Genomic DNA, 23,616 nt, shown 5'->3' with positions numbered 1-23,616 from the left:
ATGAGCAATTAATATGTATTAACTTTAGTTGGAACTATAACTTTTATAATGTTAAGACTTTCCCTCTCTGTACCCTTTCCTTGCTTAAAAAACAAACAAAACCAGTAATACCAGAGTGCTAACCTAGTGGACGAAGTGCATGCATGCTCTATATGTGGGTGGCCTGGGTTCGAGGCCCTGGCACCTGGTTCTCCAGGTACCTTCAGAAGTGACCCCCTAACACAGACATAGAAGTAACCCCTGAGTGCTGCCATATGCAGTCCCCAGTCAGAGCCAACAAAAATAGGGCATTTGAATTCACGGACAGATCACATTTATTATCAAAATAATTTTCCAAAGTGTAAGTTTATAAAAATAAGTTTACTTGACTCTACCTAGGATGCTGATATACTGTCATCGTGCTTTAGAATGCCAAGAAGACAGTCAAAGGGCAGTATGTTTAAGAGGACATGATGTTGAACCCATGATAAAAGTTGCTCAAGATCTTTATTTTATACCAATATATATTATTTCATTGAGCAGGGAGGGAGTCACAGTTTTATATATTACTTAGTGGGATTTTCCCTCCAGGAAGTTCAAGAGAGATTTTTGTACAGATACAATTTCACAAATGTAACAAATATATACCAGTTTACAACTGAAGGAGTCTATCATTCTGTATTTTACATTGTTTTAAAAATCTAGCTCCATAATTCCTTTCTTAAAATACAAAAAAAAAAAAAAAAACCAAGAAAAACCCTGTCCCAAATAATATAAAAAAGCCTACATTTCTCTAGAAATGTGTATATATATATATATATATATATATATATATATATATATATATATATATATATACCTAATAGTAAGGCCCGAAATGACAATTACTCTCTCCAGCAGATGGAGGGGCAGGCAGGGGTGGGGGGGGAGGCGGCGGGGGCAAGGAGTATGGTAAGGGGAGTAACGGGTGAGTGGCCAGGTTAGGGGCTGGCCACACCATGTTTCCAGGTGCAGGGGGGAAAGGGGGCGGGGGAGGGGGCGGCGGGGGGAACGGGAACCTGTGCATGTCAAACACCGGCGGGGGAAAGGGGTACGGTGTCAGGACGGGGTTCTCCTGACTCTGACTTGGGAATCCGGAAGTGTCCTGAGCTACCAGCTGCTCCGAGCTGTAAAACTGCCGAGTCGGGGGCCTGCCGTGGCCAGGCTGGGGGTATCTTCCCCGGGAAAATCCTCGTGTGAAGTCTCGACTGTGGAATCCTTTGGGGTGCTCTGCAGGCAAGCCGTGAGCGTTCAGGTTCTGATGGACTTCTGAGTTGTCTTCACCTATGGTGGCGGGGGGAGGGGGGGAGGAGGGTGGGGGAGGCACAGAGAGAAACTTCATTTTAACACATCTAAAACTTTTGTTGCAAATTTCTATCATGACTATTTTTCAGCCTCGAGTATAACGTGTAACAGTTTTAAAAAGGAAAAGCTTCAAATTACTGCTTTTCAATGAATGAGACAGGGCAGAGGATCAGGAAAGAGAAACCCTCAATGGACAGACAACTTTTAGACAGTAAACCACTGAACTCCTGCCAAGCCCTTTACAGGAAAAACCAAGCCCCATTCTAACCTCTCTAGAAAGCCGAGTCGGGGACCAGGAATTCCTCCCCTGACGGGCAGTGTCAGAGCAGGTGGAACACGGAGTCAGTCACAAGGCCTTGCCACGTGGGGAATCTGGACTTCTACTTCCACAGGGAGAGCAATACCCCTCCAACAGGGGGCGCCACTGAGGCGCTGCAGGAGAGAGCCGGCACTCCATCGCCGCCCTAAGGTTGGGACAGTCCTGACTTGCTGGGACAGTACTGACCCGGCAGTCCAGTCCTAGCAGCTTCACTTACCACAAAGGAGCCAAAAGCCTAAGTGGAGGAAGGAAAAGACTAACCAGCAAACGGGTGACAAAACAGGCTAGTCACATCTGGGGAGGAAATAGTGACAAAGAAGCTGGACACAAGAAGCCTCCTGAACAAGCAGTGAGGGAAAACTGGATCAGAGCTCACACCATCCATGAAATTTCATTCCAGTAGTGATCTAGGTGAGACCAAAAACCATATAGTATGCTGAGGAAAACACAGGCAGAAATCTCCATGATGTGAACTTTTATGGTGTTTTCAATTACTTGATTCCACTGGTGGAGATAAAATGCAAATAAGTAAGGAGGTAGGGCTTACTGAAGTTAAAAAGCTCCTGCCTGGTGAGAGAAACATGAACGACAATAAGCATGTGGAAACTTGCTCTTCATCACTAGTATCTAGAAACGCAAATCAAAATGACAACAAGCTGTGGCCTCACACCAATGAGGACAGTATATACACACTGGAAACGACCAGCACTTGCAGGGTTGTGGTAAAAAAAGAAACTCTCATTCACCACTGCTGGGAATGCCAACTGGTGCAGCCTCTATGGGAAAAGATGCGGACTCAAAAAAATTAACAGTGGAGCTTCCATATGACTCAGGTACCCGACCTCTGAGCATTTAGCCACCCCCAACAAAACAAACAAAAACCAATTTAAAAATGTTCTGATTCCATAGGCACACTATGTTCACTGCAGCACTTAGTACACTAGCCAGGATATGGGAACAACCCAGAAGTCCGACAACAAATGAATGAAGACTAAGCTGTGGTACATATACTCAATAAAATACTATGCAGCCACAAGGGGGTGGGAGGCGAAATGTCCAACACTTGTATGAAGGATACTGTGTTGACTGAAATAAGCCAGACACAGACGGGCAAATATCAGATGATTGCACTCATTTGTAGGGTATACAGGGAAACAAATCAAGGATATGGACAATCTCAACTAATCACCAACCCTGAGCACGGGATGACAGACCTGAGAATACCAGCAGGTGCTGGGGGGCCGGGGGGATGCTACGGTGATGGGAAGCACAAGAGCACAGGTGTGGAGTGTCGGGCATGGTGGTGGTGGTAAAGTGAGGTGACGGTATAAACCAAAACTCCGCCAATCAACAAAGAGCGGGGGGACAGATAGAGGAAGAGAGAAGTATTGGACCACTGAAGCAGAGTGAAACAGGGACAGGGTGAACAGGCAGGGGCACTTGGGTAGAAGTGATGTGCAATAACGCTATCCGTCAGTACTATAAAGTTGAGCAATTACTGAACAAAAAAAAAAAACAAACTAAAGAATAAAAGAAAACTGGCTGCTATTTCATACTACATGTAAGTGAACTCAAAATAGACTAAAGACCAAGTGAATCCAAAAGATACATAGGAGAAAAGATAGGCAGAACCATCTATTATGCTCACGGCTAAGGTGTTTAAGGTGTTTCCCAGAACTGCATCAAACTACAAAGTTTCTGTACATAAAAAAAAATTACTGCTAAAATAAAGACATTCTAACGATTGAGAGAAAATGCACATACATCTGACAATAGCCAAGATACATAAAGTATTCACAGAATTCAACCACACATAATAATCAATCTTATCGAAAACTGGGTAGAAGAACTAAGAAGACACTTCCTGAAAGAAGAAAAAGAGACAGCCAACAGGTAAATGAAAGTGTCCTGCATCACAAGAAAATGCAAATCAAAAAGGCAAGGAGACATTACTTTACACCAGGGGGAATGGCCTACGTCCAAAAGCCAGGAACAAGAACGGGTGGGGGTACAGGGGGAAAAAGGAATTTTCATTCACCACGGAGACTGCAAATTGGTTTAATCTCAAACAGTATGGAAAATTGTCAAAACGTTAAAGATAGAACTAATATATGATCCAATACTCCACATCTTGTATCTACCCGAAGGACACGAGTAGTTAGAAAATGTACTTGTGTAACTGTGCAGACTGCATAGCCAGCTGCCCCAAAAAGGAGATAAATTGTGAGAGGCCAAAGATAGAATTCAGGGGTAGGGCCCTTGCCTTGCACACAGCCAATCTAGGTTCGATCCCAGGCACCCCATATAGTGCCCTGGACCCCCCAGAAGTGACCCCTGAGCCCACAGCTAGGAGGAAGTTCTAACAAACAAAACAAAACCCCTAGGAAAAACACACACACACACAAACCTTGGACTGCAGAGACAGTTTCAAGAGCTGGAATGCCAGCTTGCATGCGGAGGTCCTGATTTTGATCCCTGGAACTCAGGATCCCACGAGCTACTGGATACAGCCCACAAGTACCCCCAGGACCCCAGTAGCAAGTGTGATTGGGAGTAGCCCAAAGCCACCCCCCAGCATTCCTCAGCAGGCCCCCAAAATAAGGAAAAAGAAAACTATGACCAATAGACTTCGTGAATATAAATGCAAAAGGCCTTCAAAATAATAGAATTCAGTTATAGTTATATAAGAAAGAAAAAAACTTCACACTATCACCAATTTGATTCATTCCACAGATATAAGGATTATTCAACATTCTAAAACCAATGTAATCTACCCTACCAACAAACTAATAAAACCATCTGATATTAAAAAACTATGAAAACAAATCATTCATTACTTAAAAGATTATGTTTATTTTAAAAGATAAACAGAAATGTCCTCAACCAGATAAAAATCCTTATAAAAATGTTATGCCTAATGGTAAAAGATGGCTTTCCCACACTGTCAGGAACAAACTATATTTACTGAATATCTAGTCGAAATTACAACCAAAAAGAAAGGGAGATAAAACGTCATCTAGACAGGAGGGGATGACTCATGGCGCCAGCTAGGGGAGGAATAGCACTGACTTTAACTGTAATTAATGTAATTGTCTAAGTACAAAATATTAGGAGAAAAACTCCTAGAGCTCTAGTAACAGGGGAAAACAATCCTAGAATTCTAGAGTTCAACAAAATCAGAAGATCGAAACTAAGCACAGAAACATACATCTACCTCTAGATTCTATCTCTATATTCTAAAATACATCTATCTCTACATTCTATCTCTACATTCTAAAAATGAATACATGGACTAGGAATTTTAAATGTAGCATGATGTAAGAAGGACTTTTTAGGATGAAATAATTAGATGTAGAGCTAAAAGAAACTCGCAGGGCTGGTATACTGAAAATTACAAAATGCTTCTCAAAGAAAGAAAAGCACTAAATTAGTGGCACTAGATACCATGCCCATGAAGAAGACTCAATATAGCTAAGATGCTAGTTATCTCCATATTAAACCAAATGAAGGCTTTCAGTTTGGGCTACATCCAAGGTGCTCAGGAAGTTACTTGTACAAGTACTTGTGGTACCATGTGGTGCTAGAGAGCAATGCAGAGATTAGGGCTGGAGAGATAGTACGGTGAGTAAGGAGTTTGCCTTGTACACAGTCAACCCAGTTCAAACTGCAGTACCCCACAGGGTCCCCTGACCCTCACCAGGTGTGATCACTGAACGCAGAACAGAGAATAAGCCGCCCTGAGCACTGCCAGGTATAGCACAAAGAGCAAGCATAAATAAATATAACTTATTAAAAATAAATAAAAGTAGGGGTCAAGCGTGCAAAGCATATCCTGCAGTCACCTGAGCTATCTCCCCAGCGCCATAAAGCACAAGGTTTAAAGCAATTCCTAAGAAAATTCAACAAGATTTTGTCAGTAAGACGAAGACTATTCTTAAAATGTGAATAGGGAATTAGAGTTGCAAAATGGTTTTGAAAGCCTTAGAAAAAGAGAAGGGAAATCTTTGGGATGTAGAACTCGCCAAGAAATTCTCAGACTTCACAAAAGGAAAACTGATTTGGCTTCTGCAAAAGGCTCTTTTAACAGTATGAAAATATAAGCTACATACTGGAATAAATTATATGCAAGCTCACATAATTCAAGAAGGAAAAAATAGAAATACAGTGAAGAAATGGGCATTTTTGTGCTTTGTGTGAGATTCACTGTCATTGCTTATGACTACTCAGTTTCCTGAGCACCCTCTGTTGAAAACACTTTCCTTTCTCCATGTAATGCTCTTGACTCCCGTGTGATACTCTTAACTCTCCATATCTGCAAGGAAAAGTGAGCTCTCAACTCGCTCTCTTTTCTTTTTCTTCTTGGGTCACATACCTGGCAATATCGGCTCAGGGGTTTACTCCTGGCTCTACACTCAGGAATTACTCCTGGTGGTGCTTGGGGGACCATATGGGATGCTGGGAATCAAACCTGGGTCGGCCACATGCAAGGCAAACGCCCTACCTGCTGTGCTATCGCTCCAGCCTGAGCCCTCAACTCTTTCACTGGTGAGGATGCATTCATTCAAACCCCTCACTGTTTAGGCTTCTACTGCCCGTGGGATGCCTCCGTGGGTTCAGTCTTTTCATACCTGCAGACCAAAGCCAGTCTGTGAGACTATTACGGTTAAAAACCACTGGGGCTGTGATACCTTAGGTAGAATGTTTTAGGTATGAAACCCAACCAATAGCAGTTTTGAAAGCCAATGTGCCTACAATAAAAACGTAAAAGTAAATATAAGAAAATAAATGAACCTGAATACGATAAGGAGAAAGGAAAAGGCCTGGTGAGTGTGTTCTTCATGTGGGGGGCCCTGGGTTCGAATCCTGACACCCCATGCACTCGCAAGCATCACCAGTGAGGCACCAAAACAAAACAAAACAAAGACTAATAAACTGAAAAAGAGAGTCTAGTGGGTCTCACCCGATTTATTTCTGCAGACTGACAACCGGTTGAAAGCCACTGACTAGGAAAAGCTGGGTAAAGCCTGCCATCTTCTTACTCAGGATTGCTTGAGTTATTTGGGGTCAGTTTCATGATGTTATTCCCTAAGTATTATTTACTAAATTTTTATGTAAAAGTTTGTAACATTTCCCTGAAGAATGCCATTGGAATTTTGACAGCAACTATACCAGATCTCTACAATGCTCTAGGTAGGATGATGCTGTAGATTTTAAGAATGATCAATCTTCAGAGCTAGGAGCATGGGATATCTACTTTTGCACATTCCAGTTGCCATCTTAAACATTCAGCTCCTTTGTCACAAATTAACCATCAATAAATAAAGAGGATTTATTTCTGGGCTCAATTCTATTCCCGTCACCCGAACAGTTGTAACAGTTATTCGTAACCCAAAGCCACAGCTCTGATTTCTCCTTACTACTATTTTGTTATCTAGTTGGAAGCTGAGAAGCATGATGCCTCCGTTCCACTATTTTAAGCTCTGGCTACTCCAAGGTGTCTGCGCTTCCATACACATTTCAAGTAAAAACAACGAACCAACCACATAAAACTAAAAAAGCTGTTCATGGCTATCCCTAAAACAAAGACATTTTACTAAATGAGAAAAAATATTCTTACACCATACACCTGGCAAAGGGTTAATATCAACGAGATATTAACAGAAGGAGCTCACAGAATTTAACAATAGAATAGCAACCTCATCCAAAACTGGGAGGAAAAGAAGACCAAACAATTCACTAAGGAAGATTTATAAATGGCCAACAGGCACATACAAAAATGCTCACTTATCACCATATAAATAAGAAAATGCCTATAAAAACTATAATGAGGGCGCAGAAGGAACAGTCCAGCAGGTAGGCAGCTTGTCTTATACCCAGCTAACCTGGGTTCAAGCTCCACACTCCATAAGGTCGCCAAGATCCTCCAGCAGTGATCTTTCAGTGCCAAAGCCAGAGAGGAAAAAAAAAAACAACCAAACACTGATCATTTGGGATCACAGTACAGCAGGGAGGGCAGACAACTTCTTCACATACAGCTAACCCAGTTTTGAACCCCAGCAGACCATAGGGTTTTCAAAGCCTTGCCAGGAGTGATCCCTGTAGCCCAGCAACAAACTTCTAGGGGCCAAAGGGATAATGCAGTGGGCAGGCTTGCCTTGCACGTGGCCAGCCTGGGTCCCTAGCATCTCATGTGGTTCCCCAAGCCTTCACGGGTGTGATCCCTGAGTGCAGGGCCAAAAATAAGTCCTAAGCACCACCAGGTGTGACCCCCCCCCAAAGAACCAAAACGAAACAACACCCAACAAAACAACACCCAACACCCAACTACAGCGAGGTAACAACTTATGCTTTGAGAAACACATTTAAAAATAAGATACACTCCTAAGTAGCATGTGGAAAAAAAGGGAATTCTCATATATCTCATATATGGCAGGAAAACGAACTGCTCCAGTGTCTGGAAAACAGTACCCGGTTATCTCAACATATTAAAAATTAAAAATGGATCTGCAGTGCCGAGGACCTCACCAGGGAACACAAAAGCATGAATCCTGAAAGAGTGATGCACATTTATGTTTACTGCAGTGCAAGGGCAATACAAAGGACGAGAGGGTTTCCCAGGGCGGTGGCAGATGTGGGAAAAGGACACTGGTATCTGCGGCGGGGGGGTGGGGGGGGACGACGCAGAACACACTTTGTTCCACTTGAAGGCCACACCTATCACTGCTGAGGAGTCACTCCTGGTGATGCTCGCAGGAGACTGCAGGCAGTGCCAGAGTTTGAACAACTGTCTGGTCACACGTCAGGCAGTTCACTAACCTTTGTACCGTCTCCCAGGCCCAGTCACCTCTACTCAAATACACATGATTCAAATACATACTCCTAAACTAGTTTCATCAGCCAACATAGGCTAAGTATTGTGTTCGACTTTAATTTAAAAATTCAACTATAAAATCTTATTTGTCGTGTTCTATTTACTCACCTGATTCATTAAATTCCGTTCTGAATTTTTTCCTGCCTTGGACCTGAGATTTTTTCCTTTGTTTGGCTTCTTTCTCCTTTTCATCATCACTAAAATCTAAGGCCTTGCAGGGAAAAAGAACACAAAGGTTTATGTCTCATGACTTTTCTAATTCAACAGTATATGTAGGTGGAGTGTGGGTGAATAAGTATTATTTAACACTAACCTTGAAAATAAGCTACCCATTTGAATACTCAATATATTCCACTGACATCTGAGATATTAGAAAAATAAAGCATTTTCTGATAAATGCCTCTAATGATAAGATTAATACAAGATAATTATCTTGATCAGTAATCAAGCACTCAAGATTTTTGTCCATTTCTTTTATAACTTATAGGAAAATTTCAGGTAAGTTATTTTAAAATGACAGTTTTAACAGTCTTCCAATATGAATATTCCCTAGTTAAATGTCTGATTCCTAGCTTGAGTCAAGTTTTATCATAGTGCAGATGCTAAAAGGATTCTAAAAAGAGAAGTTACAACTAAGTGAAAAAAGTAAATTATCAGATCTAATACAGATATAAAACTTATACTTTTCATTCAAAGTTACACATACTTGTTAAATATTATGTAGTATATCAAATATTTTAGTATTTCAGGAGCTGGAGCGATAGCACAGCAGGTAGGGTGTTTGCCTTGCATGCGGCCGACCCAGGTTCGATTCCCAGCTTCCCATATGGTCCCCCGAGCATCGCCAGGAGTAATTCCTGAGTGCAAAAGCCAGGAGTAACCCCTGAGCATAGCCGGGTGTGACCCAAAAAGAAAAAAAAAATTTAGTATTTCAGATAGTCATGTATCAGGGTTTTAACAGATATTCATTCTTTTCATCATAAAATACCAAATACAGGAAGCACTACAATTTAAGGCAAAAAAGTGTAGATGATAGGTAAAATTGAAAAAAAAAAGCTGCTTTCATAAACATTTATTATATACAAGATTCAAGTGCTAAGGGCAAATCTAAATTACAAGAGGGAAGATGCACATGTAGTAAGAGATGGGATTCACTGGAATAACCCATCATAAAACTAACACTCACGAGTGGTGTGTGCACACGTGCACACACACACACAATTTCTCATAAGTCAAACATTAAAAAATTCTATTACCACCAAAAGTTAAAAGTTACTTTCATAGAAAGCATATAAAAATAGGACCAAGTATATGCACAAGAAGGAATAGAACATATTGGACGTTCTATATATGGAATTTTTAGTGCAGTCTTGATAAAAGATATTCTAGCTTCATTCTTCATAGTAAAATTTTAAAGCATTAACATATTTTAGAGTCTTCAAACACATAATATTTGTCATTCATCTTCACACAACCATCATCATCATCATCATCATCATCATCATCATCATCATCATCATCATCATCATCATCCTGTTGATAGTTATATTTCTCGAAGGGTCTCAGTAACATCTCAATTGGTCCTAGCCCTGAGATTTTAGAAGCCTCTCTTTACTCGTCCTTCCCAATGATGCCACATTGGAGGCTCTTTCAGGGTCAGGGGAATGAGACCCATCATTGTCACTGGTTTTGTCATATTAATACACCATGAGGAGTTTTCAAGGCTCTCCCATGTGGGCAGGAAACTCTCAGTAGCTTGACAGGTTCTCCCAGAGGGAGAACTAGGCTATAAGATAGCCTAGGATGTATATCTGGGATAACATAAGATGTATATCCGGGAGCTTGGTTTTAAAGTCTCTGGATGTTGGCCGCTGGTGGGATCACATGGCACCAGGGGCAGTTCCTGGGTGTGACCGCCTAGCTACTGGAAGATGGGGAATCTGGGCAGAAGAGGCTCAGTCCTGATTTGAGCAGGCTTAGAGGTCTCAGCCCTGGGTCCCACACACCTGGGTTCCTCTGCCGATACCTTCATGTGTGAGGCTCGTCCAAACGTGTGGAGAGGGGCCTTGAGCGTGGCTGTAGCTAAGGCTCTGGGGGTCTTCGGCCAAGGGAGCTCTGCTCAGGGCAGGGTGGAAAGCTAAAGCCCACCCCCTCCAAGGGGCCTTGGGGAAGAGAGCCAGGAGCTCGGGCAAGAGACTCTCTGCATTGCTCTGCGTCGCTTAAAACCAAGCTCCCGGAAGAGAGCGGAGCAGAGTCTCCTCACACAATAAAATTTTTAAATTGTTAAAATTGTTAAATCTGCTAACTGCCAGACATTAGAAAATATTGAGGTAAGACAAAACTTTCCTTTCTCTAAAGTATTCAGTAAATGGAACACAAATAACTAAATCTATAAACAAGTGCTGTGAGTTAGTGCTGAGAGTGTTAGGCTGAAGAAAAGAAATTAGGGCAAGATTTCTTGATATAAAAAAAGAAACAAAATTATTAGGCACATTTTAAAGCTCATGCAAATTTTTCTATTTGTACAAATTCATATTATTTTCAATATATGTACTGTTATAACTTCTTTTTTCCCCCCTTTTTGGTCCATACCCGGGGTGCTCAAGACTTACTCCTGGCTCTCAGCTCAGGGATCACTCCTCAGGAGTGGAGGTAATGGAACCAGGGCTGGCCACACGCAAGGTAAATGACCAACCAACCTGATCCATGCTCCTGTGTTTTAAGAACTTGAAAATAAGCTGAAATATGTGTATGAAAAGTTAAAGTAAATGCTCTCTAGAGCATTTCTCTACCACATCTTTTGAAGACTCTTATCAAGCTACTTTGGAATATGAAAGTAGTCCAGCTGATGTGGATTCATGAAAAATATTTCAGAACTGCACTTTTTGGGAAGAAAATATTGTAGAAAATATAGAAGTAAATAAAACCAGCAGTATTTCCTGCCCCAGTGCTAGGCTGTCTTCACCAGGGCACCTTGAAGGAGTGCGAGTTGAGTTTCCCTCCCCACCCCAAGGAGAACCCCGACAGCTGAAAACCTCCAGAACCCGGCCATAGCCATGCTCAAGGCCACTCTCCACACGTTCGGACAAGCCTCACCCATGAGGGAACCACAGAGGAATCAAGGTATGCGGGACCCATGGCTGAGATCTCCAAGCCTGCTCGGATTCAGACTGGGCCTCCTCTCCCCAGCGCCCCAGTTTTCCAGGAGCTTGTCAGTCACACCCACAGACTGCCCCCAAATCCCCCCAGGCCCATGTAATCTCATCAACGGCCAAGATCCAGAGACTATAAAATAAAGCTCCTGGAAGAGAGACATGCAGTATTTCCCGGAGTGCACGCCATGGCCACAGGACCTCAAGTAGCACACATGTGTTTGGTTTTGACATACTTGCTTGTACTCTCTTATATATGGGCTTAAATGGCCCCAGAACAAAATACAACAACCTTTACACACTTCCCATTTATTGTGGTGGGAAGATGCTTGCTGACTGGTTGGTTGTCTGAATATTATCTGTAATGAACTATTGTGAACCACTTTATGAAAATAAAATGTATAAAAATCGGGGGAAAAAATCCCTATGATGCTGCTTTTTCTATTAAAAACACCATTCATGTCTTCAGATCGCACTTCAGATCTCAAAAGATAAATCTCCTAAATTGAAAAACAAAATATTTATAAAATTATGTCTTTCTAAATATATTTTATAAATATGTAAAATTTTATAAATATTTATAAAATTTAGTGTCATGTAAAAACAATTCACTAACAGATGAAAGGTATTTTAATGTCCCATTTGTGGAGTATGTGTACATGGTATGTGTGAATACATAAATACACACATTCGTGATTTCAACTAATTGTACTCTGATTGTAGACGATATTCTCATAAAATAACACACACAAAAAAAAAAGAAGTTCAAGAAATGCAATAATTTTCTAAGAGAGTGGGAGGAGAGTTCATAGGCTTGGTCTACATGAAGAAGAATAAAGAACAACCCTGAGTTTAAGTATAATTTGAGGTTAAGTATAATTATAAAATTAAGTCCTTCAGTCCTTTCTACATTATTGTCTAAAAAGGCTTAACCATACCTCTGGTGGTGGCTCCTGATCATTCTTCCACGATGCATCTGATCCTCTATCCCTAAGGGAAAAAAACAAAAACTCAAATATGTAGCCACTGAGATGCACACTTAACAACAGAAATAATACTGCATGATTCCTAACTCTTCAGACACAATGCAAGGGCTGCAGAGATAGTACAGCAGGGACAGACCTGGATTAGACCACAGCACCCCTCATTGTCCTCAGAGCAAAGCCACAAGTGGTCCCTGAGCACACAACCAGGAGTCAGCCCTGAGCACAGTTGAATGGGCCCCCAAAACCAAAAAGACACAGGGTATGCTAGCTTACTGATTATGCCAACTGCATACCAGAGCTTCACAGAGAACTTTCCAGGGACACATTTTAGTCCCTTCTATAAACTGACTAGTAAACAACCAACCTCAAACTTATTCTCTCTGTTATCTTGAGAATTATGATTTTTTATTAACCCGCTAAGCCTATGAATGTACTCCAAAGAGAAAGCAATGCAAGCCAACACAGAAGATTTATAATCTCAAATGGGCCATTAGTTGATCGTGTCATTTTTTGAGAAAAGACATTCATGATTTCTAACCATAAAATCTAGTAACAAATTACAGCTTTCAGAGATATTATTACAAAAATAAATTATTTGGAAGAGAAATACCACTTAACTACAATAACTACCACCACAGAATTCTTCCTAAAGTATAAACATTAGAGGAAAAAAGGGTCAATAAAGTACTTACTGTTTAAGTTTTTCTGTGAATATATATTGAGTAAAATCTTTTGTTGATGGAGCAAAGTACATAGTATCCTTTATTTTTATACCTTTACTCTCGATGTGCTCTGAAGAGTTAAATCGTAACACATAAAATGGATGTGCAACAGGACCAAATATCTCAAATATCTATAAAATAGAACATAAAGGCCTCTTAACATGTAAAACTGTTTGAAATGTAGTAAGAAGTAGTGGTAATTGTTTTAAAAGAATATTTTCAAGGTTAGAACAATAATGTTATTTATATTTAAGTAGTTTTTCACTCTTATATTCTTATTATTATGAAAGAACTGGTTTATTCCAGAACACCTTTTTATGTATTTAAAATAACAAGTCTGGTTCCTTGCTAAAATTCAAATCATCTGAGGTATTTATCATTTAAATTATGAAGCTTTGTTTTTACTAGTCATCATTAAAATGTTAAGACAAGGAGCATTAAAAATAGTAACTTTCGAGAAATAAAATGCTGTATTTCATTTAGAAACTTATGACAATTTTCTTTCAGTTTCACTTCAATGGGTATTAGATCATTTCTGACCTTTCCTTAAAGCAGTTAACACGGTTAATAAAATTGAGTCGATTTTAACTGCAGGTTACTTATTTCTCAAAAACCAAACATACCAGGGGCTGGAGCGATAGCACAGCGGGTAGGGCATTTGCCTTGCACCCGGCCGACCCGGGTTCGATCCCTGGCATCCCATATGGTCCCCCAAGCACTGCCAGGAGTAATTCCTGAGTGCAAAGCCAGGAGTAACCCCTGAGCATCACTGGGTGTGACCCAAAAAGAAAAAAAAAAAAACACAAAAAAACCAAACATACCAGTCTTTAACTCTATAGTAAAAGAAGTGATTTTTTGGACATATGATCTCTAATAGTTTCACTCATTCTTCTCAAACTGCATACCTAAATATTTTACAAACAATGTCTCTGATAATCAACAGGCATGTGGTGGAAACAGGATGAACACACCAGCATGTTTCCGCAGTCTCCTCCCCGTGACTAAACATTCCCCTTCCTGCCAACACTGCTCGCAGTCTGAGAGTGCTCGCCTTCATTTCTCCTGGGGGAAAGCGGCCCCCCAGGTCAGCGCGCGCATCTGTTTGGGAACGTGGCACCGCTCACACAGGCCCAGCAGAGGGAGCTGCGGCTGCCCCCCTTAGTGGTGCTCCAGGACTGAACCCTGGGCCCCAAGCACTTCAGCTCTCAGACACTGCTCCCTTTGAAAGCCTGAAGGGAGGGAGGGAAGGAGGAAGGGAGGGGAAAGAGGGAGGGAGAGGGGGAAGGAGGTGAGAGAAACAGGGAAAGGGAGAGGGAGAAAGAGAGGGAAAAAGAGAGGGAGAGACAGAGACACAGAGAGAGAGACAGAGAGACAGATAAGAAAAGTGGCTGCCATAGAGCAGGCTGAGAGTGGGGTGGGGGTGATGGGACGGAAACTGGGGACACTGGTGCTGGGAAATGTGCAGTGGCAAAGGGATGGGTGTTAGAACACTGGCTGAAACCCGATCATGAACAGCTTTGTAAGGGTCTATCTCACAGTGATTCAACCAAAAAAAGAAGAGAGAGAGAGAGAGAGAAAGAAATAGAAAAAAAGAAGAATGCCCTTTTTCAGATCTACTCGGGTATATTTCCCAGACAGGGGCCTGCAGTGGCCCCCGGGCTCCAGCTGAAGGCTGCACACTCGCTGCAGGCTCATTTTCAACCCCCAGCCAGTGGCAGCCCCACTGGCAAACAGCAAAGTCTGAAGGAGGGTCGCAGCGTCAGGTCTGAGCTGGCACAGTCACACTCGCCAAGCGAGGGAGCTTTCAGCCAGTGAGTCACCAACGGAGACCCTGCACATTTCATTTATTTGTCTTAGGTTCTAGTTCATTTACTCAACAGAAATGATGCCACGATAAACATCTTTATATGTTCTCCACGGAAACTGATTTGCAAAGGATGGAATTACTGAATCCAAGATGCTGATATATAACACTATTATGATCACTGCAAATCACAAAGTAACTTTCCAAATAGCCTGATCAGCATAAACCGACAGAATGGAGAGTGCTTGTTTTATCACATCCTCAGCTGCTGATTTGTTAGAGCAAATGTTCTCATTTTAACTTCTCTTATATTCCATTTTCTGGAGATTTATTGCTTTAAAACAATAGTCAAAGTGATTAAAATGCTTATGTATTCTACAATAACACTAATAATATCAAAAGTTAATGCTAGCTACTTTTTCCTAGTTAAAAAAATTACAATAGTAGCAAGAAATTTTATTTGAGAAGACTTAGGTAAAAAAACAAAACAGTAGGCCTTTTCTAATCAGAATTGCAAAGGATAGAAGGGAGATAAAAGTGTGTGTGTGTGTGTGTGTGTGTGTGTGTGTGTGTGTGTAGCAGCACTATGCTTACCTTTTTTTTAAAACTCTAATCATAAACACAGCAGTAATTGACTTTTACTTTTTAAAAAAATGTGAATTTTTCATTTCATTAATGAATACATACAAATCTGGTTAAATTGGACAGATATAATAAACATTTTTTAAGAAGTTATATGAGGGGGCTAGAGGGAAAGTACAGCAGGCAGGGCATCTCTCTTGCATGCGGCTGACCTGGGTTTGAGTCCCAGCATCCCATATGGTCACCTGAGAACTGCCAGGACTAACTCCTGAGTGCAAAGCCAGGAATAACCCCTGATCATTGTTGGGTGTCACCCAAAAAGAAAAAAAAATGGTTAAATGAGGCCAGGGCTATAGCTCTCTCTTGCAAGTGTGAGGCCCGGGACTAGATTTTTCAGCACTAAACAAGCTCTGAGCAAGGAGTAGCTCTAAGGCATTGCCAAGTGGCCAAAAAACCAAGACAATAGGGGCCAGAGATTTTGTGTGTGTGTGTGTGTGTGTGTGTGTGTTGGGAGTGGGGGGGGGCAGAGAAAGATGCTGACTTGCACATGGCCCCTAAGTAAAGAGGAAGGATTAAGTCCTGAGACCAATGACTATCATCTGCCAGAAACAAACCAAAAAGTCAATTAACTAATTAAAGGAATAATTTAAAAGGTGCTTAAACCAAAGCAGACTTTTTCGTTACTTAATGAGAAAGAACTTTACAGAAAGGCCATCAGAAATTTTTAAGGAAATACCATGTATAGAGGAAACGGGAAGCTGTTATGAAAATAGCTAAGTCCCATGCACCAAACTGAGCTACCTTAACTGAGTGGGGAATTAACTGGGTTCACAAAGCAATTCAGCTAATCTAGACTTATCAAAGAGGATTTAATAATAAAAAACTATCAATCTCAAAATATAGATTTTATTTCAATAGGCTAATACCTGTTCATCTCCTGAGTCTATTAAACATCCCTACTCAGGTATGCCATCAAATTTGAGGGATTTTGCAATTTTTATTAACTCAAGAGAAAAGGAATTTATAGCAACGAAGTCAGAGTAAGAACTGAAGAACAGTAAAATAGGTTTCTATAACAAACAACAGTATAAATCCTATAAAAAATATTTGTATTTAAAAGTTAATCCCAGAGTTGTTTTATATTTGTGCTGCCATAAGAAAAGTGGTTTTTTAATAATGTAAGAGTACCGCTAATTTATTCAGCCATTGATTAAGCTGACTGAATTGGATATGAACTCCACATTACATTTTTTTATTTAGAGTAAATTTTATTATGATTATTATTGTCCCCCCCTTTTTAGTGATTCACCGTGAGATACAGTTACAAAGCTTTCATATTTGAGCTTCAGTCATACAATCATCAAATGCCCATCCTTCACTAGTGCATGCTTTCCACCACCAAAATCCCCAGTATTCCCCTCGCCCCCCCCCCCCCGCCCTGCCCTATTCCAACCCTCCCCCTGCCTGTGTAGCAGACAATTTCCCCCATACTCTCTCTACTTTGGTTACATTCAGTATTTCGACACCAGTCCCACCACCACTCAAACCTGCCAAAAAGGCAATGCTAGACAATTTGTTTTGGATTGCTTATTATGGATAGAATATAATGGACAGGACATCCTGTGGCATTCTCTTCGGGAGCTTTAGAGTCTCTGGGTCTGGCCAGTGGCGAGAAAAGTGATTTTTCAAGTGCCTCGGGTGTAGCATGACTTCTGACTCACAGGTGGGGAAATGGCCCAGACAGTTGGCCTCTTGAGGGTGGGACTGATTCCCCCCCGACCCGGTATGATGGACCCTGCCCCAATCCAAAAGATCCTGAGGGATTCTGCCACACACAGGCTCATTCAATATCTCTCTCCCCTCCCTCTCTCTCTCTCTTTTCCTCCCCCTCTCCTCTCTCTCTCCCTCCCTTCCTCCCACCTCCCACCCCCACCACCACCACCAGAGGCCAACAGGGGGAAAAAGCAGGCAGACAAGGATTGGCTCAGTCCTCCTGGCACTGGCTGGGCTTGCATGTACCAACCATGCCAAAGTCCCCACAGCTGAGGGCCTGTATGGGCCATGTGCTTGGGCTGCACAGAGCGGGCTCCAGGAGCGAGAACAAACCCATCTCCAACCTTCTCTACACATACACATTAGAGAGCGGCGCTCGGGCTGGAGAGGGACTCAGCACTGCTCTTCCCTGTAGATGAGTACACAAGTTCAAGGCTTCTCTAGGCCCCCTGGGCAATCTGGCAGAGGACTGTGCCAGTGAAAGAGGAGCTCAAGGCCATCGCTGGGAGAACGGCCTTGAATGAAGGGCACCAGGCCCAGGCCTCACCAACTGCCTCTCCCACTCAGCCAGCTTTCAGTTTAATGATCAAAATGGGAAGCGAAGAAATGAAGCTTGACAGCCATCCGGAGCCATGCTCATCAGTCACTTTCTGCTATGTGACTTCTAGTGAGGAAATACGGAAACCGAGCATTGATTTACTGGTTAAGCCAAATGCCCACTTCGATCACTGGTTTAAAACTATCTACGCGTTTCCGGGAGAGGGAAAACACACCATCACTGTAACAGGGAGCCATTCAGATAACCACAATATACAATCAAGCAAGATGGCAATATAGTGTTTTTTAAAACACATCAGAAAATTCCTACTAAACTGTATTTGACAAGGAGATAGATCTCTCTGTTATGATTTGGTAAAATAATAAAGCAACAGTAAGAACAAGACTATGTTCTAATACTCAAAGTTAAAGGCAAAGCAAATAATAAAAAAAAGTATGGGCCGGAATGACACTACAGCATGAAGGGCACTTTCCCTGCACACAGCCAGCCTGGGGTCAATTCCCAGCATGCCGTAGGGGTCCCCAAGTACCTCTAGAAGTGATCCCTGACCACAGTAAGAAGTGAGTCCTGAGCACCCAAAAGCAAAACAAAACAAAAATGGCAAATTTATGATTATGTTACAGGATAACACAAGGCATAGTTTTGTACTCCCTGACATTAAAGATGTGAACATTAAAAATGGGATTTCAGGGTATGCGAGCATTGTATAACTGAGATTTAAACCTGAAAACTTTGTAACTTTCCACATGGTGACTCAATAAAAAAATTTTTTAAAAAAATGGGATTTCATTTATAATTTATCAAATGCACTAAACATTAGGATTAAGGGGCAAAGAGTGAACACTAATCTGAAGTTACACTCCTTAAATTAAAAAGGGAGGTGGGTGGTTGCAGGGAAATAAACCAAGCCTGCTCTGTTCTAGCTTTGTGATTTATAATTAAATGGGATCATTATACTTCCTAACAGAGATTCTGTGAGTTTTGAAAGATACACGAAATATTTACCAATGTGGCTGATGATAGCATTGTTATTAAAAAGAAGAGAAAACAAAAGTGAGAAGATTTGGCACTAAAGTTAAAATTTTGTGTCTGTATCAGATGTTAATCATCCAAAAGATTCCACCTCATTTTCTGGCCACGGGCTTAAATGATAGTCCCTGCTGTTTCCCACTCCCGGCATCATGGTGGGCAATTATTTCAAGGTGTCTTATACTATAAATACTTTTTCTTTTTAAGTAAGGCAAAATAGTTTTTACTGAAAAATATTTAGAGAGAGAAGAGAGATGTGAGTGGAGAGATAGGGAGGAATGTGTTTAAGAGACCAGGGGCTTCTCTAGAGGAGAAAAGGTTCAAATAATTTTTTATAAAGCATTGTCACTCCTTTAATTTATAAAAGTGATAAAATTCCTGGAGATGTATTTCCTTCTCAGCTAGCTAAAGTTCGAGGTATATGTTTCCCTCTCACATAGCTAAAATTAGAGGTATAGACATTACATTTTTTATCTAACACTTTTCAAAGTCCAAGGACAGAAGGACTCAATTTTAATATTAGCCAGAACGAAAATCTCACGTATATGAGATTTAAGAAATGTGAAATTTACAGGTTTTTAACAAAATGTTATTTTGAAATGAAAACTAAGTGAAACTTCCAGCAAAGTAGCGGAATAGACAAGAGGCAATGCACTGAGGCAAAAGGAGAAACCACCCGCACCTCACAAAAACACGTTTCCCTTGCGTCTTCTCTCCTCTCCCCTCTCCTTCATTTCTTTCTCCATCTCTCTCCACTGTATCATAGCAGAAATGCTTGAGTTCGGTACAAAGACGGGGAACTGAGATCCCTAAGGAAGTATACTGACGGGGCAGAGACCTCTGTACATGCAGCAGCTACCTACCGAGTCCCTGACCTATACTTCTCTGAAGAAAACCAAACCCCAGAAATCTGCATCTCCTCAGACACCAGGCATTTTCTAATTTGTTTCCGAGTCCAGACACATTTACTTAACAATATAATTCACAGGACTATGTGAAGTGGGGACTACACAAGTGAACTGAAACGTGTCCCTTCTCCCGGAAAATGAAGACTGGCGGGTATTCCTAACGTTTCTCTCGCTGCCTGGTCAGTGTTTCACGGCTGGTGAAACAGGCGGTGTGCCATGTCAAGGATGGAAGCAGATGCAAGGCTGTCCCAGGAGTAAGAAGGTAAAAAGGGAACCAACCCAGGAGGCCCAGAAGGTCCGTGCAGTAAAGAGTTTTTCTCCTGTGAGCAGGAAGCCGTGGATCTGAAGCCCCGAGTGACCCGCATGGGCCGGGGCTGGGTTCTGCTCTGGTACCACCAACAAACAAAATGTGTGATCTTGGGCACAATCCAGGTACACAGAACAGCTAGCTAAAAACACAAACAAGCGGTGCCTGTACATCACTCGGCTCTGGTGCTCATAAGTCAGTACGTGAGCCCCAGAGCAAAGGCCAGCAAGCAAACAGTGCAACCGGCACATGGGCAGACACCGCCACTGAAGCTGGAGGTCTGCCCCGGACCAGAGCCCATATCCACCGGAGTACACAGGCTGAGGGACCACTACCAGATGCGCAACCCTAGTGAGCATCACCACCAAAAGTGTGTACGAGCCTCAGCTCTCATAATAACGAAGAAAAGGGGGAAGGGGAGTAAAAATAAAAGAGACCCAACCTTTAATGAATTCTAAAGTACACATACTCCGAGTTCCGCTAGATGTACACAGAGCAACACTTCACTGCTAAGATGGGATTTTGTTTCCACAGCCACCTAAGGAAACTGATGTCTTAAAAGTTCTTAACGTCACTACTCAAAGAAACTTAGAAATAAAAAAAAAAAATGTTAAATTACTATACTGCGGAAAGTCTCTTGCACTAACCTCTTAGGCAAGGAGAGGGTAGGGAATTGTGTCTCATGCAGTACTTTGCCCAGCAAAATACCTGACATTGGAGAAACTTCTATAATGAATACTCAATTTGTTATCAAGAAATACGTAAAACACAGCTTTGAACCAATTTACAGACTGACAGGATATACTGAAGAAAACTAGAAATGCATTAAATCTTGAGGCTGCTCATCTCCCAAACTGCGTAAATTTTTTCATGACAATGTCAGAAAAAACTAATTAAAGAAACAAATACAACCATTTGAAGGATTTGAATTTTCTACAAACCTTTCCTGCTGCCTGTCGATCACTTTTAAAAATTACAGTGTCCTCATTAACTGGAGGAAGGTTAGTCTTAGATTCAATTATTACTGAAAAACAAAACAAAACATTGTTTCAATATTTTATCACAAGAACATTAATAAGAACTTGGGCTTTAATCACAACAATTTAAAAGGTAAGGTAAAATAGCATGCATCTGATACTTTCCCCCCTGGATAAATAAATTCTACTCAGGACCAGCAGCGTAAGACAGAGTTCTTTCTTTCTTTTTATTTGGGGGCCACACCCGGCCACGGCTGGGGAGCACTGCAGGTTCTGTGCCTGGGGAGTGCTCAGTGGAGCGTGTGATGTCAGGAACCAGACACAGGCCCTCGCACTCAAACCGTCAGCCCACTGTGCTCTCTGCACCCCAATTCTACATTTTTTTTTATAAAATGCTGTAATTCGATGAAAAAAGTATAAAGTCTCACAGAAAATTCAAATCACCCATTAAGAATTCATCAGTAACTTCATTTTGTCAAGTAATTCTTACTGTCGAAAATGCATAGTCACAGAAAAATGACCAACTTAGAAATGCTTTCAGTCTAGAAATTCTTTTCTACGGAGCACTGATTATTTTCTCAAAGTCAATGCTAGCACAGCATCTCTTCTGAAATAAAAACTAGAGCTCATTTTAATTTTTATCATTTCTCTTCCCAAAAAATAGTCCAGCATAGTGTCTCATTCTTTTATTGTGCTACCAATAGGAAACAACCAACCTACCAGAGTAAAGAAGGAAAAGTTTGTAAAAATAGGTCCTTTGAAAATCAGAACCCACAGCAGGATGATTCAGTCATATTACACAGACACCATGCCCATTTATAAAATGAACTGCACTAGAACTCATTATCAAACCAATTCAAAAAATTCAATTATTATGCCAATTTGAAATTTTATCAATGAGTGCTCTAAATTTTTTATAAACATATACCGAATACTGATAAACCCTTTGGGGAGGGGGAGAGATGAATAAGAGACTGATAACAATAGTGAGAGGTTAAAGAATTCTCTATCATCAAATTACATGAAAATTTAAATATCAACTAACATAGTATTAGAAACAGTTTCATACTAGCACATGGCCAATGCCAGACAGAGTTCTCATCAGGAACAAGACCCCTGTAATGTTTCCTGTAACAAGGCAACTATTGCCTTTTCCCACAACCTGAAAGTGAGATTCTTTTATGATTTAATTTGAGGAGGCAGACAGCTTCATGTAGTTGGGTAAACATGTGTACCACACACTGAGGCAAAGAAATAAACTTATTAAAAACTCTGACAATTCTGGAGTTTCTGGAGTATACACTGCCCGAGCCCGTGGCTGCCTGTGCCCAGGACTCCTGTCACCGCATCTCCCAGCTTGAGACGTGACTCCCTGCTTCCATACTGTACTACAGGGATGTGCCCGGGGGCGCTCTCTCCTCTCTGGAGATGCCCACAGTCTCTCTGGAGCGTGTTGTGTCTCTATCTGCACCCCCATGTCAAAAATTTCAAATAAAATCTGTTATACTTAAAAAGAATTTTTTAAAATAAAAGAAAAATAAAATAAAAGCTTTTAATATTCTGAAATATTGTGTAAATTCTGGAAACATGATTTTTTTCATAAGATTTCTTAGATGGCAGTATTAAGCAAGTTGCTTATATCTTCTAAATTTAAAAGAAAATTAAACAAGAGCACTTCTGAAAGAATCTCAGAGTGCAAAACAGCTAAATACCTTTTCACCTTTAGGTTCTTATTTGAAATCTCATGTATGTTTTTGCCCAATGCACTATCCGTATTGTATTTTCATTTTTTGCAATTTGGTCCAAATATTACCAGATTAAATTTTAGGTTTTCTAAACAGAATGGCCTCCAATAGTAGTATGTTCTAATTTTTGGTTAATTTAAATCTCACCAGTTTCAGAATCTTGTTACTCTGTTAGGATATTCATCACAAAAAGCATCTTTAAAAAGTTATTATTCCACATGTATGATATACTATAAGATTTTTCTCCTTAAGTACAAGTACTTAAAACCTAAATATATGAATCAAAACTGAAATGTTAAATCCATGCAAACAATCTATTTGACTTACTTGTGCATATACATACTGTAACTCAAAAATATGTAATGATTAACAAATCATTAAGTTTTGTGACTAGAACTTCTGCAAAAAAATTCAGTCTATTTGGAATTTTCATCAACAAACTACAAAAGTACAAAGCTATGTTAAGTATTTTTTTTAAATATATCATGGGTACTATTAAGATCAGCCACATTTCTTTTTCTGACTCACCAGTTGTTTATTATCCATGTTTAATATTTCA

The 23,616-nt window shown here is 40.9% G+C and overlaps 1 protein-coding gene across 1 annotated transcript in view; it reads right to left on the bottom strand.

The window, feature by feature from the left end:
• Positions 1–469: 469 nt before the first annotated feature.
• NAF1 (nuclear assembly factor 1 ribonucleoprotein) overlaps positions 470–23,616 on the bottom strand; it is a 44,886-nt gene continuing 21,739 nt past the window's right edge. The window contains exons 4-8 of the mRNA XM_055144547.1: positions 21,277–21,359; positions 13,344–13,504; positions 12,604–12,655; positions 8,622–8,724; positions 470–1,302 (exon numbers count right to left, since the gene is read on the bottom strand). Coding sequence (XP_055000522.1) covers positions 839–1,302; positions 8,622–8,724; positions 12,604–12,655; positions 13,344–13,504; positions 21,277–21,359 — 863 coding nt within the window. The 3' untranslated portion in view covers positions 470–838. The remainder of the gene's footprint in view (positions 1,303–8,621; positions 8,725–12,603; positions 12,656–13,343; positions 13,505–21,276; positions 21,360–23,616) is intronic.

The sequence above is a fragment of the Sorex araneus genome, chromosome 7, assembly GCF_027595985.1.
Source record: "Sorex araneus isolate mSorAra2 chromosome 7, mSorAra2.pri, whole genome shotgun sequence".
Taxonomy (NCBI): Eukaryota; Metazoa; Chordata; class Mammalia; order Eulipotyphla; family Soricidae; genus Sorex; species Sorex araneus.
Note: the sequence above shows the minus strand (reverse complement) of the source record. Positions and strands in the feature narration are given on the sequence as shown.